Raw genomic sequence first — 18799 nt, 5'->3', positions numbered from 1 at the left:
AAGGAATTGTCTGTATAGCCGAGACAGGATTGTATCGAGGAGTGGTAGGCCACACAAGCTCACACAACGGGGTCGCAGAGTGCTGAAGTGTGTAAAAATAGTCTGTCAGACGCCATCTGCCCCAATGCATAGAACCACCTGTAAAGTTTGGTGGAGGAGGAATAATGGTTGGGGCTAAGCCCCTTAGTTTCAGTGAAGAGAATTATTAATGCTACAGCATTCAATCAAATTCTAGATGATACTGTGCAACCGTTTGGTGAACGCCCTTTCCCGTTTCAGCATGACAATGCTCCCGTGCACAAAACGAGGTCCATACAGAAGTGGTTTGTCGAGCTCAGTGTGGAAGAACTTGACTGGCCTGCACAGAGCCCTGACCTCAACCACATCAAACACTTTAGGGATAAATTGTAACGCCGACTGCAAGCCAGGCCTAATCGCCCAACATCGGTGCCCGGCCTCACTAAGGCTCATGGCTAAATGGAAGCAAGTCCCCGCAGCAATGTTCCAGCTTCTAGTGTAAAGCCTTCCCAGAAGAGTGGAGGCTGTTTAGGCAACAAAGGGGGGGGACCAACTCCATATGAATGCCCATGATTTTGTAATGAGATGTTTGACGAGCAGGTGTCCACATACCTTAATGAAAAGGAGACTATTTTTTGGCAGAGACAACAAAACAAAGCACATTTAAACAAAAATGACTTGCTGAACATTCCAGGATTTCACAAAGGACAGACGATGACACCGGCTCCAAAGTCAAACAATTATCAAGTTAGTTCTTCTTCAAAAAAAAATGAATCATATTTATTGATACTTGGAATACTAATGAAAAAATATTTCAGATTTTTTTTTATTTAAATGAGCCTATACAACACAGTTTAATAGTGCAAATAAAACATTCATAATTTAAGAATCTTTCCCAGTATCATTGCAGGGTAAGTGATAGAAATCTTTCTTTTCCTCTTTTTTTATTTTTTAAATTTTTTATAAACATGTGAGGCACAAGTTAGAGTTTAAGACAGAGATACTGCATTAAGACAACTTGCTCAAGTGCCTTGTTCACCAGCAACACCAGTCAGTCCACAATAGTGGGTGTATCAATATAATAACATATCCTTTAAGAAAACATATAGTTCAGACATTTTAAAAGACAGATAGGGAACACAGAATGCCAACGGAGAACCACATAAAAAAGGACTTTCTACTCCACCTCCTCATCTTCAGAGGTTTGAGAAGTTCACCTGGAACAGCAGCAAACAGAGTCTTTGGGGCAGCTTCCCAGACAAAGACTACGCTTAGTCCTGAACTAAAAAGCACTTTCAATCATTTAGCATCATTTTGGGTGCAGGACTAGGCTGAATATTTGTCTGGGAAACAGCCCCTTTGTGCATGTGTCAGGGCTCTGTGTGTTCCTGGTCACAAGAGGACTCTCTGCTGAAAAATCTTCTGTCCCTGATGGTTAGGCTTCCATCACAGTTTTCACAACTGCTGTCACAGGGTAGGGGGCTGGAGCTCTGGGGGACCCCCGAGTCATGGCTGTGGCCTAGACCTGATGATGTGGTGCTGGAGAGGCAGAGAGAATAGGATGAGAGCACTCAATGAGTAAAAGGTCAGAGGTCATGTGCCCATTTTGGCTTATACAATTTCTCCGTCAACAGTTCAGCAACTTTGTGCATTTATTCCATGGACAATCGTCTCTGTTGTGAGTCAATCAACGGATGACATTGAAAAACCATCGCTCAAGCCGTACATTTTGAACAAGAAATCACAACGTGCCTGTACGCTTACCTTTCGCCGTTCGAGTCGCAGTACTCCTTGCGGCTCTTCTCTACGGGGAAGCGTGTGCGGTGGCAGTCACTACACATCTGGATGGCCTGGGCCACTGTGTAGCGTGTCTGGCCCGAGACACACGCCTCCATCTTGGTCACGCTGAGCTGGGATTGGAGGAAAAGGTGCACTCTGCTGTCAGACAGCAGCAGGGGGTCCTGGAGGACACTGATGAGAAAGATCTAATTAATCATAAAGAACACCAGCCAAAAAACTAGCAGTAGATACATACAACGATCAAGAACACCATATACGGTTAAAGTCGGAAGTTTACATACAGCTTAGCCAAATACATTTAATCCTAGTAAAAATTCCCTGTCTTAGGTCAGTTAGGATCACCAGTTTATTTTAAGAATGTGAAATGTCAGAATAATAGTAGAGGGAATGACTTATTTCAGCTTTTATTTATTTCACCACATTCCCAGTGGATCAGAAGTTGACATACACTCAATTAGTATTTGGTAGCATTGCCTTAAATTGTTTAACTTGGGTCAAACATTTCGGGGAGCCTTGCACAAGCTTCCCACAATAAGTTGGGTGAATGTTGGCCCATTCCTCCCGACAGAGCTGGTGTAACTGGGTCAGGTTTGTAGGCCTCCTTGCTCGCACCTGCTTTTTCAGTTCTGCCCGCAAATGTTCTATAGGATTGAGGTCAGGGCTTTGTGATGGCCACTCCAATACCTTGACTTTGTTGTCCTTAAGCCATTTTGCCACAACTTTGGAAGGATGCTTGGGGTCATTGTCCATCTGGAAGACCCATTTACGACCAAGCTTTCTTTAACTTCCTGACTGATGTCTTGAGATGTTGCTTCAATAAATCCACATAATTTTCCTTCCACGATGCCATCTATTTTGTGAAGAGCACCAGTCCCTCCTACAGCAAAGCACCCCCACAACATGATGCTGCCACCCCGTGCTTCATGGTTGGGATGGTGTGCTTTGGCTTGCAAGCCTCCCACTTTTTCCTCCAAAACAAAATAATGGTCATTATGGCCAAACAGTTCTATTTTTCCAGAGGACATTTCTCCAAAAAGTTCCATCTTTGTCCCCATGTGCAGTTGCGAACCGTAGTCTGGCTTTTTTATGGCGGTTTTGGAGCAGTGGCTTCTTCCTTGCTGAGCGGCATTTCAGGTTATATAGGACCCGTTTTACTGTAGATATAGATCCCTTTGTACCTGTTTCTTCCAGCATCTTCACAAGGTCCTTTGCTGTTGTTCTGGGATTGATTTGCACTTTTCCCACCAAAGTATGTTCATCTCTAGGACACAGAACGAGTCACCTTCCTGAGCGGTATGAAGGCTGTGTGGTCCCATGGTGTTTATACTTGCGCACTATTGTTTGTACAGATGAACGTGGTACCTTCAGGCGTTTGGAAATTGCTCCCAAGGATGAACCAGACTTGTGGAGGTCTGAATCTTTTTTTCTGAGGTCTTGGCTGATTTCTTTAGATTTTCCCATGATGTCAAGCAAAGAGGCACGGAGTTTGAAGGTAGGCCTTGAAATACATCCACAGGTACATCTCCAATTGACTGAAAATATGTAAATTAGCCTATCAGAAGCTTCTAAAGCCATGACATCATTTTCTGGAATTTCCCAAGCAGTTTAAAGGCACAGTCAACTTAGTGTATGTAAACTTCTGACCCACTGGAATTGTGATAGTGAATTAATCTGTCTGCAAACAATTGTTAGAAAAATTACAAAGTAGATGTCCTAACCAACTTGCCAAAACTATAGTTTGTTAACAAGAAATTTGTGGAGTGGTTGAAAAACGAGTTTTAATGTGTTTAAGTGTATGTAACCTTCCGGCTTCAACTGTAAGTCTTAGAGACATTACAACAGTGTGTGTGAGGAGGTTGAATGAATTGTTATTCTGAGCACTCTGGTATCCTATGCCAAAGCACTACAACAGGAGAATTTGATAAGGAGATTGTAGTCTTTTCATCTGATTGTCAAACAATCAAAAGGGTTCCTGTACGCTACCCGCACACGACAGCGGATTGTCATTATCCCTACACTTACTTGTAGCCTGAAGTGATAAGTCTACTGCGGTCTGTGCGTGTCAGTCATCTCTGCCTTGGAAAAAATGTCAGTGTTTGTACCACGCCGCCTTCTAGAGCATATATACCACCTGTTTAAGTCCATTTTTTCATACGGCTCACTAGAACTTGGCAATGTGGACAAAATTCCATGTCGTGATAAATTGCCTGAATTGATGAAATAAATCAAATAGTATGTTTAAAATCTATTTTTATTCTAATTTAAAACTACTACTTTGGCAATGGTAGCCATCAATTGTCCCTTTAACCCATATCAGAAAACCTTCTAAATTTCAAACGTCACATTCCTCTAGTATAGGCTACTTATCGTAATGAAGGATATCAGCAAAATGCCGGCAATGAGTGAGTGATCGGTATGGTCAGTGTCGATCATTTTTGGCTTATCGTTTCAGCTCTATGGCTGACATGATAAATACCCACTGGTTGAACCAACGTGGAAGACAGTTGAACTGACGTTTGTGCCCAGTGGGTAATGTTGTAAAAGCCTACAGTTCTCTTGAAAGGTTTTAATTATTATGATAGGCACATATTTTGCCAGGACAACGTACTGGACCGGCTTACTTTCCCTCCTGGTCATCAGTACATAATGTTTTCTGTTTCAACACGTTAAAAGTGTGGAGTGGAGGAAATTAATGAAGTAGCCACAAGATGGCGTTTGGTGCCATAAAACCATGGGTATAACTTTTATACAGGGCAAGTAGAGGGTTAACAAAAACAAATGTCAAAATACCAACAACAACAATAATAAACTGAATTAATTAGATAGCAGGCCTCAATTCCAAATAAATGGCTGCAGCAAATGTTTCCTAATGCACACAAGGGGATCTACACCACAGATTGATATGGACTGCTTGACCTGATTACTAGAGGTAGGAAAACATCTGGCAAACTGACTTTGGTTGCATCAGACCCACCGATGGGCTATATCTAGATTCTAGCTCATCCCTTCAAGCCTTCTGAACATGCACAAACTGGTAGTCATTCGCAAGGCTGAGAGGGGAACTGAGGAGAGGAATAGAAGAGGACACTAACGTCTCTAGAAACTCCTGTAGACCCTTCATCCGCTGGTTGACCTGATAGGGGTTGTTCAGACTGAAGAACGGATTCCAGGGAGGTAATTTGGGCAACTCTCTGGAAAGAGACAACACGTTGAACACCTTATTGGATACACAAAACATTGTAAAAATAATAATAATAATGCTTTATAATAAACTCAAGTCATAAGTTTGGACTTCATACAGTGTGACTAGTCGACCCCTGGTAAGGCTACAGTGTGACTAGTCGACCCCTGGTAAGGCTACAGTGTGACTAGTCGACCCCTGGTAAGGCTACAGTGTGACTAGTCGACCCCTGGTAAGGCTACAGTGTGACTAGTCGACCCTTGGTAAGGATACAGTGTGACTAGTCGACCCCTGGTAAGGATACAGTGTGACTAGTCGACCCCTGGTAAGGATACAGTGAGACTAGTCGACCCCTGGTAAGGATACAGTGTGACTAGTCGATACCCTGGTAAGGATACAGTGTGACTAGTCGATACCCTGGTAAGGATACAGTGTGACTAGTCGATACCCTGGTAAGGATACAGTGTGACTAGTCGATACCCTGGTAAGGATACAGTGTGACTAGTCGATACCCTGGTAAGGATACAATGGGCAAGTGCCTACCCTGTGTATGCATCATTTCTTTAGGAATGAACAAATGATGCAGTGAAGAAGGCCATCAGTGAAGTATCCCAGGGTTATACGTACATGAGCATAGCATTGTCCTGCAGACGCTGCCGGAGCCAAACAAACTCACTGTACTGCCTACGCACACAGGATGTCTTCTTCCTAAAACACATGCTATTGGTCTACACTCAGGAAGCAGGAAGAACAGACAGGAAGGAAGAGGTTGCCAGTAAATCTCCTCAGATTCCTCGTTATATCAGAAGCTGAAGATAATGTTTAATGATGATAATATGATCAAGCGGAGCGTGCCATGCAAGTACAGTACTCACATGTAAACAGATCTCGTAGTCGATGTGCGTGTGCCAGAAGTCATCTTTGTGGAACTGTGGATCTTGGACCCAAACACTGACAAACTCCTTCAAAAGCCCCCAAAACAAAGTGTTGTTCAGAGGCCTCAGATAGAAAAAAAGACAGAAACCACACACATCCCTATCTTTTCACACAAGAACAATGAGGCCACAGGATAGGAAACCTTTCAGCAGAAATATCACCTAACCTCCTCAATCATCCACAAAAAAAGTGAACATATAGGTCAAATCCACAAAATGAGATTGGCTTAATATGGAGAATGAATAAGATCACCAAAAGCTACAGCATGTGCACATTTTTGTTCCAGACCAGCATCAAACTACTAACCAAGAATATTAGCTCTGGTTAAATAACAAAAGCTCTCCGGGAGCAGGATTAGTGACTACTGCTGTAATAGAGTAATGACAGACGGATCGATCACGCACCTGTTTCATTAGACTGTCAATCCTGTCCATTGTCGAATGGAATCTGAGGGGACAGAGACAGGGCAGAGACAATTGGGAAACAGTGAGGCAAGAATGAGATAACATGTTGTGCTTTCGTCTAGTAACCAGTGTCTCTATGCAGTTATATGAGTCAGTTATATGAGTCAGTTATATGACACGAAGTGGTTTTTTCTCACAGAAAAACAGATGCACTCAGCAATGTTTAATCAAACAGTCAAAGTCCACTGTTCTCAACCCAAGATGCCCAAAAGAGCACAGGGAGCATATTTTGGCAAAACAGCAAACCTCAACTGCTTAGAGAAGAACAACCTAAACTGCATGAGCGCTCTAACAACACAAGCCATTGTAAAAAAAAAAAAAGAAGGTAAAAATGTCCTAGGAAGTGGATTTGCTGCGAGAAGAGAAATCTGCCTTATCCATAAACAGCTTACCCACTCAGTGATAAAACAGCACAACACAGCCCTGTAAACAATACAAAGCCTAGGTAAGCATGTGGCACGCTGCAAACGAGTAAAGCTACAAGGTATACAGGACTAGGTTAAACACTGACACAAATTCCATTCATATAAAACAAGGTTTATACTGTACTGGCAAACTTTGGAAAGTATAGACCTTTGTAAAGGCTTTTGAGAACGAGTGGAAGTGAACCCTGGAACGCCAAAGATCTTCTGGTGCGTCTGTAAACAGCTGTTCCATTGCGGCTATAAACAGCTAGCTAGCTAACTTAGTCTAGTTCTCTCAAGGTTCAAATTACAATAGTATTTGCGGGTGGGATGGTCCTTACGTCCAGGGACAAATATATTTTAGAAAATTCAAGTTGACAGAAGCATCGCATGCATTGTCTGAATGAATATTAACGTTAGCAGCAGGAGGTGGCGGCACCAGGATTATGTGTAGCACATGGTTAACTATAATAGGTGGGTACATTGTTAATGTCAGCTAGCTAGCTACATATAAGTATGATAGACAGCCATCCAATATGTGTTTTCAAACGTTAGCTTGATCTGCTAAAAACAATGTTAGCTACCTAGCTAGTGAACAGATTCAGTCCCAAAGAGAGAAATGGGACAATACAAAAACACAACTGCAGCGGAATATCCAATGGTATATCACCTGAGTATAATGAAGTACGTCCTGGTCTAATTGAGATGTCTCCTAACCTTGGTTACAGAGACCCGTGAAAGCTGTTACACTGTCTGCGGATGAAGGTCCCAACGAATGTGCCAAGTCCTGGAGAGACTAACGGGTCTCTCTCCAATGGGTTATATATGCTATTGGTTTACTGTTACAGTTGGTTGTAGGACTACAAAAATACTGTTAAAAGTATCAATGCATAGACGTAGAAAATGCATGGCCAACCTTGCTCCCAGAGATCTAGCTGCTGGTTTCTGTTCCGGCCCAACCCTGACATTCTGCTTATTATTTGTATTAGACACTATTCAATCATCTTGTTTTGGAATAAGATGAACGTCTAAACACACAAAACCATTACCTTTGTTGGGATAGGATAACAGTACTTCAGATCTCAGGGTGGGTGACATCACCACACCATGGATACTAGGGCTTGGCTTCACTTCGTCTTTCCTTGATTGCTCACATCCTATCTGCCCACCTGTATTGGAGGAGAATGTACAAGGTTCCTCCCCTCTGATCTTCTCCAATGGGTTTTTAGGAGGAGAGGAAGGATGATTTGAAAAAGAGCCTAGCACTCACCTGTCAACTAGCTCACGTGCTACACATTCAGCCCTCTGCTAAACCCACTGACCACCTCCTCCACATCAATCTCAGCAGCCAGCAGAGCCAACTGTGTGAACTAAGTCAATCTAGCACCCACATAATTCATTTTAAAAGGCATTCATTCTGCTAAACTGACTCCGATCACACCGTCGGCAGGTGAGTTCTACTGTTGGTGGCGTAGGAGGTGAAAGGGGTGTGACTGTAGCAGAGGTAAGCTGCAGGTGAGTTCTACTGTGGGGTGTGACTGTAGCAGAGGTAAGCTGCAGGTGAGTTCTACTGTGGGGTGTGACTGTAGCAGAGGTAAGCTGCAGGTGAGTTCTACTGTGGGGTGTGACTGTAGCAGAGGTAAGCTGCAGGTGAGTTCTACTGTGGGGTGTGACTGTAGCAGAGGTAAGCTGCAGGTGAGTTCTACTGTGGGGTGTGACTGTAGCAGAGGTAAGCTGCAGGTGAGTTCTACTGTGGGGTGTGACTGTAGCAGAGGTAAGCTGCAGGTGAGTTCTACTGTGGGGTGTGACTGTAGCAGAGGTAAGCTGCAGGTGAGTTCTACTGTGGGGTGTGACTGTAGCAGAGGTAAGCTGCAGGTGAGTTCTACTGTGGGGTGTGACTGTAGCAGAGGTAAGCTGCAGGTGAGTTCTACTGTGGGGTGTGACTGTAGCAGAGGTAAGCTGCAGGTGAGTTCTACTGTGGGGTGTGACTGTAGCAGAGGTAAGCTGCAGGTGAGTTCTACTGTCGGTGGCGTAGGAGGTGAAAGGGGAGTGACTGTAGCAGAGGTAAGCTGCAGGTGAGTTCTAGTAGCCTCTGATGTCACCCCCCCCCCCCTGTCATGAATGTATCTACAGTATATTTTAATACCGTAAGCATCTCAGCTGCGGGAGGATCTCAGCTGCGGGAGGATCTCCTCCTGCGATTTTGTGCTGATTTGCTTCATTCTACAGTCTTACTTCTACAGTGGTTGGCATGGTAGCGACAAGTGTCATTGGATTAGGGTTTGTGCCATACAGGGATGGAACTCATACATTACAGGGCTACTCTGCAGTCCATGTAAAAGTGACACTTCACTGTGGTCACTCTCCAGGGTATGTCTCTCTTGCCTCCACTATCCGTGCTCTACCCTTTCGGTTACAGTGGATGTGAGATGATTTATGTCATGCATGCCCAATTTAGACATACAGTATGATTGGATTAGTATTGTCCTAGTGGGCATGTCCAATGAATAGGGATGTTACCATTTTCACGATAAACCACAATAAAATTCCTGATGATTATTATTACCGTTTCAAATTATCATTAAAACTGTGTTTGATTACCACGGTTTGAAAAACTCACAGTAAATACTGTCCAGCATCAACCAAAGTTAGCAACAGTCTGACGCAGGCGCAGCGTGCAATGTGGGTTTTGTTTTGGGTGAAAAAACATGGCGGAAGGCAGTGACAGCACTCTGGAGATTTTTCGGCCTTCTAAGAGGACCAAATCTGAAGTGTGGTCGTATTTGAAGTTTTACAAGAGTGCTGAGGGAAACTTAAATCAAAGATGGTCACCCTGTCTGCAGAACATGCAAAATAAAAATAAAATAAAACATTTTAAAAAAATGAATATTATTTAAATCGCTGCGAAAGGACCCTTCAAATCTCTTGAGTCATCTTCGTGACCACCACCCACTACTTTATAGCGAATGCAAGTTAAGTTAACTTTTAGCTCAATGCATGATGTGGGGACTTCGGAATGTGGGAAAATGTCATGATTTGTCTGTCCAACTGGCTAATAGCTTGTGAATAATGTAAACTGAAGCTTTCAGTGTTACCTACTCTTGTAAAGACACTACACGCTGTTCTGCTGCTGTATGTGTCGTGTGTCTGCAGACTCTATTCACTCATTGCACACAATAACACGTTATGTAGTTTAGTCACCCAACCAACATATATTGTTCAATTCAAATTCAGCCGATGTTGACTTGGTTGTAAAAGTGTTCCAACAGGAGACTCCTATATTTATGTCAATTGTTGGGCTCACTGCAATTACTATCACTGTCTTCTTAAGACTCATTTGTATTTATGTCAATTGTGCATGGGGTTATTGCATATACTCAAATACAACACAGAAAATAGACTGTCTGTGTGAATAATAATGTAACACTCCAAATACATTTACTATTCCCTTGTTTACAATGGGAGTGCAGCAGGCAAACCTAGTGATGCTACTGGTCCCTCATCTACAGTTGTGACAAACACTGAGCAAGCATTTAAAAAGGCAGGCTGCTTACGCACGCACATCAAAACATGCTCAAGACCTCACTGCAGCCCTTTCCTATTACATTGCAAAGGACATGATGCCATTTCATATTGTTGAGAGGCCTGGCTTTCTGAGGCTGATGAAGGTTGCCGTGCCTCACTACAAAGTGCCATCACCAACATTATTTTACAAGACTGAAATCCCAAATCTGTACAACCAGGTTAAAGCTGATGTTGGAAAAAGTTTGGCTCAAGGCACATGGTTTGCTGCAACTACTGACCTCTGGAGTAGTCAACCCTACATCAGCTTCACTATCCATTACCTCACCCCAGACTGGCAACTAGAATCAAACTGCCTGGAAACACAGTTCTTCCCAGAAGATCACTTGGCTCACAACATCAGTTTTTTTGAGAATATGCTGGAAGAGTGGTGGTGGTGGTGTGTGTGTGTGGGGGGGGGGGGGTCATCAACAAAAAATACCTGGTCTGCATAACCACAGACAATGCAACAAACATGACCAAGGCTTTTGAAGGGATCTGTGGCTTGGGTGCTTTGGCCATCATTTTAAGCAGGCCATCTCAAGGGCTTTGAAAATTCAGAGAGTTGACACAGCAGTCAAGGCCTGCCATCATCTGGTCCAAGGCTTCTTGTGGAGCTGGAAGAGAAAGAGAGAATTGAGAGAAAAGCAAGCTGCCCTCAAGATGCCACAGAAGGCTCAGATCCATGATGATGTGGTAACCCGATGGGGATCTAAACACAAGATGCTTGAGCGTTTCCTCAGCCAACAGCAGCCAGTCTGTGTGACACTGGCTGGAGAAAGAGGAACATGGCATCTGATGCCCAAGGATGCCGACATAAGTGTCATGGCAACTGTGCCAGCTTCTTGAACCTCTGAGAAAGTTTACAGATGCACTTGCTTCGGAGACACGAGTGACACCATCTGCCATCAAGCCTGTCCTGGACCACATCACCCATGATGTTCTGGTGGAAAAGGATACAGAGCCATCCCTGACCCAAGAGATGAAAAGGATACAGAGCCATCCCTGACCAAGGAGATGATACAGAGCCATCCCTGACCAAGGAGATGAAAAGGATACAGAGCCATCCCTGACCAAGGAGATGAAAAGGATACAGAGACATTCCTGACCCAGGAGATGAAAAGGATACAGAGCCATCCCTGACCCAGGAGATGAAAATGATACAGAAACATTCCTGACCAAGGAGATGATACAGAGCCATCCCTGACCAAGGAGATGAAAAGGATACAGAGCCATTCCTGACCCAGGAGATGAAAGGGATACAGAGCCATTCCTGACCCAGGAGATGAAAAGGATACAGAGACATCCCTGACCAGTGAGATGAAAAGGATACAGAGCCATCCCTGACCAGGGAGATGAAAAGGATACAGAGCCATTCCTGACCCAAGAGATGAAAAGGATACAGAGCCATCCCTGACCCAGGAGATGAAAAGGGTAATGAGAGAAGACCTTAACAACAGATACACAGAGAAAGCAGAGTCATGCACATGGCTTGTTTCATTGACCCCCGCTTCAAAAGGAGCTTTTTAGATGAGCCTGCAAAAGTTGACACTGACAGCTGTGTCTAGGAGGCCTTGAAGCTGACAGCTGTGTCCAGGAGGCCTTGAAGCTGACAGCTGTGTCCAGGAGGCCCTGAAGCTGGCAGCTGCACAAGTCAGGGAAGAACCACAAAGCACCAGCAGCACCTCCACCACCAACACCCCCACAGCGGCATCGGAGGGGAAAGGCCTGGCTGGGATGCTGAGAAAGATCACCTTGACAGAGTGAAAGAAGCGATCAAGGTCTACCTGTCTCTGCCACCCATTCCAGCAGAACAGGATCCACTGGTGTGGTGGAGGGGCCATGCATCAGAGCTGCCTCACCTTGCCAGGAAGCTTTGGTGTATCCGAGCAACCAGTGTGCCATCAGAGAGTGTTCAGTGCCAGCAGGCACATTGTTCTTACATGCACATTGGATGTGTTTACATATGGTTGTATTGTTCTTACATGCACATTGGATGTGTTTACATATGGTTGTATTGTTCTTACATGCACATTGGATGTGTTTACATATGGTTGTATTGTTCTTACATGCACATTGGATGTGTTTACATATGGTTGTATTGTTCTTACATGCACATTGGATGTGTTTACATATGGTTGTATTGTTCTTACATGCACATTGGATGTGTTTACATATGGTTGTATTGTTCTTACATCCACATTGGATGTGTTTACATATGGTTGTATTGTTCTTACATGCACATTGGATGTGTTTACATATGGTTGTATTGTTCTTACATCCACATTGGATGTGTTGACATATGGTTGTATTGTTCTTACATCCACATTGGATGTGTTGACATATGGTTGTATTGTTCTTACATCCACATTGGATGTGTTTACATATGGTTGTATTGTTCTTACATCCACATTGGATGTGTTTACATATGGTTGTATTGCTCTTACATGCACATTGCTTTACTTGTGTTGCTTTTATATGCACATTTGATTTGCTTACTTAAGGTTGTGTTCATTTAAACCTGCACTAGGGAAACTTTTACCTCATGGTGCCATCTTTAACATTACTGTTATTATTTGAATGTTTATCTACACAAAAAAGTGCTGCTATTTTATTTGTTTGTTGATTTCAATATAAAACTTGGTGAAATGATTTCAGTTCAAAAAAATGTAAAATCCTGTCTCGGAGCTCTTCAGACAATTGCTTCGACATCATGGCTTGGTTTTTGCTCTGACATGCACTGTCAACTGTGGGACCTTCTATAGACAGGGTGTGTGCCTTTCCAAATCATGTTCAATCAATTGACTTGACCACAGGTGGACTCCCATCTCAAAGATGATCAATGGAAACAGGATGCACCTGAGCTAAATTCCGAGTGTCATAGCAAATGGTCTGAATATTTATGTACATTTTTAATATATTTGCAAAAATGTCTAAAACCTGTTTTTGCTTTGTCATTATTGGGTATTGTGTGTAGGTTGATATTTTTCTTCTATTTAATCCATTTTAGAATAAGGCTGTCACATAACAAAATGTGGAAAAAGGGAAGGTCTGAATACTCCGAATGCACCGTATACACAAAAGTATGTGGACACCCCTTTGAATTAGTGGATTCGGCTATTTCAACCACTGTATAGTGTATCATAGAATGCCTCCTTTCCAACAAGGGAGTTTGTCAAATTTCTGCCCTGCTAGAGCTGCTCCGGTCAACTGTAAGTGTCGTTATTGTAAATTGGAAACGTCTAGGAGCAACACCGGCTCAGCCGCGAAGTGGTAGGCCACACAAGCTCACAGAACAGGATCGCCGAGTGCTGAAGCACGTAAAAATCTGTCGAACGCCATCTGCCCCAATGCATTGTGCCAACTGTAAAGTTTGGTGGAGGAATAATGGTCTGGGGCTGTTATTCCATGTGAAGGGAATTCTTAACGCTATAGCATACATTGACATTCTAGACAATTCTGTGCTTCCAACTTAGTGGAAGGCCCTTTCCTGTTTCAGCATGACAATGCACCCGTGCACAAAATGAAGTCCATACAGAAATGGTTTGTCGAGATCAGTGTGGAAGAACTTGACTGGCCTGCGCAAAGCCCTGACCTCAACCCCAACGAACATTTGAATGAATTGGAACACCGACTACGAACCAGGCCTAATCTCCCAACCTCACTAATGCTCGTGGCTAAATGGAAGCAAGTCCTGGCAGCAAAAGGGGGGGGGGGGGGGGTAATTCCTGCAGCTAGCTGACTTATGTAAACAATGTGGCTGTCAAACATTGGAATCGTATGCTAGCTACATTTAGTTTAGTTATATTTTTGGCTGTCGTGTTAGAAATTAATCTAGCTGGCTAACAAGGTAAGCTGATTTTTCCTCTACATCATGCTAGCTAGCTCTGTGGTTACTTGCTGTGCTAGCCAAATGTAACACCACCAGAGCAAAGCGGATAATAAAACAGGAAATTAACTGTCTGATTATGTTGTTTAGTGGATCTGGTAGCAACAAGTCAATATGTATATATAACTATTTTCTTCTGTTTTAGTTTTTTGAGGATCAAGAAACACGAACTTGTGATTGCTAGCCAACTAGCTAGCTATAAGCGCTGGATGTGTACTGGTGAACCTATTGGTTGCGTGTGTATTATAGAATGTGCTATTGTTTTGACAATTGAAAGGGTCTATTAAAGAGACAGAACATTGAAGAAGAACTGGGCAAAAGACATGCTACAACAGGCAAATGTTAAATTGGACATCAATGGATATTGGTTTGTTGAGAAAATAAATCAAGAACTGCTAAAACATTTCCCACTTCTAATGAAATAACACTGAACATTTGAATTAATAATGAGATTTATAGAACCTGGGAGACTATTTCTTTATCCATGTGGCCCCGGGCCCTAGGGCACATCTTGTTTTTGGAGAGCCAATCTTTCAGGGTACAATGGAGACTCATTTTTCCTTACAACAAGAGCTATTCACATTTCAGAGAGACTCATGTTTCCTCCACTCACTGCCACTTCCAAGAACTGAGGACAGGGTACAGGGATAATTAACCTACTCAAGCAGTGCCCTGTCTAATGCCAACCTCTCAACAGAAAAGGCTATCAACTAACCCAATCCTACTAAACATCACATGATATTATTCGTGCCACTATTGGCCAGTTAACAGCACAACAGATCATCTAATTTACTGAGATTGAGTTAAACTCTCTATGCATGGCTAACTTTACACAGCATGACTGACTGATAACATGTAGATTTGCATCAACAAATCTGCCAAATCAGTTATTTGCCACAGAATTGAATACATTGCGTATAATTCTATGGTAACCTATTAATAATAATTCAATAGTCATTGTACCAGGAATGCAGAGCTGTGTCTGAATTCTTGTTCACATTGGCAGTTTGAAGTGACTCAAATCAACAACAACAAAAATTGCATATACAATATTCATTTTTTTCCCTGCAGTCTGATGTTCCAAGCTACGTTTCAAACTCCCTTCGTTGGTGGTTTGAAGTCAGACAAATCTTATTCCTGCCCATGCGACTTGGTCAAATCTGATTTACTTGCCCTCAACTGTTTTTTAGACTTATTTGGCATATCTTGATTCTTGCTAATTACTTAGTTTTCCCAGAAAATGTGGTAGCTAACGCGCTTGTTATTTGTTTACAAACACATTAGTGAATGTGCTAGAAAACTAAACAGCTGCTGTGGCTAGCTAAAAATGCCTCGTTTTGAAAGAACGATCATCTCATCCTTTGAGGCTTTAAAAGTGTTCTTACACTTTGATTTTAAACATTCAAAGCCACTGGGAAACGTCCATGGCAGACTTTGTTGTCACCTTATCTTGCTACATATTTTTTGATTGATAGGAAGCATGAGCACCACCAATCCGGCGACACCACCGTGCACACACCTGTCGTTACTATGACAACTAGTGTAGCCATGTCAGCAAATGACTGCCATCTAAAAACTAAAAACACACACACAAATCCGATTTGGTTACTTGCTGTTTGGACAGTCAGTATTCCAAAACGGATTTAAAAACAAAACTGATTTGAGCATTAAGGCAGTGTGAACAATGCTTGATAGCATCAAGCAGCTTAGGGCTGTTTACAACCAGAGCTCAATCAAAATAGCAAAAATGTTTCTAGGATGTGCAAATTAAAGTATAAATTACGGGAAGTCCACCATAACGAAATTACGACTCCGATTTTTCACTTTAAAATGTATGCCAACCAAAAAACATTGATTTCAAAGTTTAACAAATCATGAAACTTTATGCACAATGACTGCTTTGAACAATTTACACAGAAAAAAAAAACGTACTGGAAAAACTACAGATGCAAAGTTTGGTAACAGAATTACGGTAAAATCTCCCTCAGTTCTCCCTGTATATGCAGTTCTTCCCGTAAATGTGTTTTTGTAAAAATGTCGCTAGAAATTGTTAAAAGTAGCCTGATTTGTTCAACCTTGAAATTAATGGTTTTTGGAATTGCCCTTATACAACTACTTGAACAACATCCTAATGTTTGAAAAGAGACAGCCTTTCTTCATTATGTTGAGTTATATTTTACAGTTACAAACATTTATTTGTTGCGAATGTAATGCGAGTTTGCTTGGAAGCAATTTGAGAAAGTGTGACAAACAGACAGATATGTTCGCCTGCAATAAGGTTCAATTCTGCACATAGATAGGCTAAGCAGCAATAACATCAATCACGCTGCAAAATTCTGTTGAATTACAAAACAATTGAGAAATTGTGATTGCCTTCGAGGTAGACTAAATTTGATTGGCATTTGAACCGTTGCAAACGCACGAGCCACACATTAGAAACACACCAGGGAAACCATGGCAGTTGGATAACTTCTCACCAAATGAAAAGCATGCTATCTCTGGTAATATAGCACTACGTTTCTTCTTACCCTTCAGCTGGCAATTCGTTCGATATGACTTGGTGCCGCTGGGGCGGACTTGATTTCTTCGCTGCTTGCTCTGTTCGCGGTTAAACCGACTGTAGTTGTTGTCTGAAAAACTTGAGGATGACGCGCCCGCTCTGTTCATTCATTTTGCTCGTGCACGTTCCTGGTCTGAAATCAGGGAGTATTTTAACCAAAACTTCAGTGCACAACAACGCATTTAAAAACAAATCGAACAATCCTTTGACTGAGCTACAGGAGAGGATACATCTTTCTTTGCTGAATACCCCCCTATAGGCAGTACGTAGCCTCACACCGGAAATCCATCCAGCACACTGGAGGCGACGAAATAAGGGAGCCCATTCATTTTCAATGAAGGGAAACAAAGTTGGCTGGGAAGCAAAGTGGGCGGGGGACCGTGACCAGGTTAGGACCAAAATTTGAAAGCCTAACTTTTGTTCAATACATACATCGTGTACTCCGCGACATCCCCGTGCTATTGACCAATCGTAGCTCACTATAGCTTCCAGCCCCTACTGCATTTTGCCAGCGGCAGGTAGCCTAGTGGTCAGAGCTGTTGGACCAGTAAACGAAAGGTTTCTAGATCAAATCCCTGAGCTGACGAGGTAAACATCTGTCGTTCTGCCTCTGAACAAGGCAGTTAACCCACTGTTCCAGGGCCATCATTGTAAATAAGAATTTGTTCTTAACTGACTTGCCTGTTTAAATAAGTAAAAAATAGACTCCTAGCACTATGTAGCCTGCTTCCTAGCACCAAGATGAGGGCGAAGCAAGCTTGGCTATCTGCATTTATTGAATTTGGCCTTTACTGTTGTAGCACATAGAAACGCATTGAATAACACGTTCTGGAATGTAAAAAAGAAATCATGAGGAATACGGTTTTGAAGTGTCTGTCCTATATCTAGGAGATATAAGAAAGCTCAGGAAATAAATATGTTTTTTGGCACAAAAATGGTCCTGGCTTACCTTCAGATGAGTGGGGATCGTAGAGCAGAACGGTGTGAGAGTGGGGTCATAGTTACTAGGCCAAACCTTTCGGACTCTACGTACGTTTGCGGATGTTCTGGATGTCTCTATTTTAAACTGACAGATTTTGATGGACATTTTTGTATTATGTTAATGAGATTGACGCATGTGTGCATCAATAGACTCTTAAGTATTTTAAGGACAACTTCCTTATTATGATAATGACGTATCAACCATCACATGCAGAAACAAAGAAGAAGAAAATGGATGGATGGATGAAAATGGATGGATGGATGAGAGCAAATCCCTTATGCTTCTGTCATGTCTTTTCAGATCAGTGCAGTTGAAGAAAAGGAGTCAAGGAGAGGAGCCAAGGAGAGAAAGACACTTAAGTCTATAGAGGCTTCTTAGGACAACCACTGGACTTGGACATAACAGTCCATGTTGATTCTTATCCATATAATTTAATCTATGGCTGTCCTTACAAACCTAGAAGAGTATGATGCACTAAATGTGATGGTAGAATACAAAGTGCTGCCAAAGACAATTAAATTGATACAGCTGGGATTATCAATAAATCCAAAATATCTTGTGAGAAACCACTTGGTCAAAAGTCAAAATATCCATGACACACAATAAGATTTAGGATGTTATAGGAATTTTTCAATCTTTATTTATACGTTTTCACCTTCATCATGTTTTGTGGGTTAACCCTATAGCTGATCAAAGGCTGTGCAATAGATGTAGGTCAACATATAAGCATCTACTACTGTAGTAGTCCTACATCTCTGGTTTGTCAGCTACTGTCTAGTTCTAGACCTAGGCTCTGTCCCAAATGGACCATGTCCCCTATGAAGCGCACTACTTTTGACCAGGGTCCATAGTGCACATGGGCCTCGGTAAAATGTAGTGCACTATATAGGTAATAGGGTGAAATTTGGGATGAATCCCTAGTCTGTCCATCTACAAGTACTTAACTAGATTTGCCTGATTGAGCATAGGACTCTGCCTGATGTGGAGCTGCTGCCAGGAAGCCT

The 18799-nt window shown here is 42.5% G+C and overlaps 1 protein-coding gene across 2 annotated transcripts; it reads right to left on the bottom strand.

Moving 5' to 3' along the window:
* Positions 1–945: 945 nt before the first annotated feature.
* On the bottom strand, positions 946–17165 carry LOC110487946 (sorting nexin-10A). Of its 2 annotated transcripts, XM_021559867.3 has the most exons (7): positions 16782–17165; positions 6340–6382; positions 5875–5961; positions 5627–5727; positions 4911–5009; positions 1783–1989; positions 946–1557 (listed from the first exon to the last, which is right to left on the bottom strand). In XM_021559867.3, exons 2-7 carry the CDS (start codon positions 6367–6369, stop codon positions 1389–1391), a joined length of 693 nt encoding a protein of 230 aa, XP_021415542.3. In that variant the 5' UTR covers positions 6370–6382; positions 16782–17165; the 3' UTR covers positions 946–1388. The 2 variants fall into 2 exon arrangements, with proteins under 2 accessions (XP_021415542.3, XP_090083699.1); XM_090227573.1 differs by lacking the exon at positions 5627–5727 and having other exon boundaries at positions 16782–17067.
* Between the last annotated feature and the right edge of the window lie 1634 nt (positions 17166–18799).

This window comes from Oncorhynchus mykiss, chromosome 30 (assembly GCF_057628025.1).
Source record: "Oncorhynchus mykiss isolate SJ-2025 chromosome 30, ASM5762802v1, whole genome shotgun sequence".
In the NCBI taxonomy this organism is placed as follows: Eukaryota; Metazoa; Chordata; class Actinopteri; order Salmoniformes; family Salmonidae; genus Oncorhynchus; species Oncorhynchus mykiss.
Note: the sequence above shows the minus strand (reverse complement) of the source record. Positions and strands in the feature narration are given on the sequence as shown.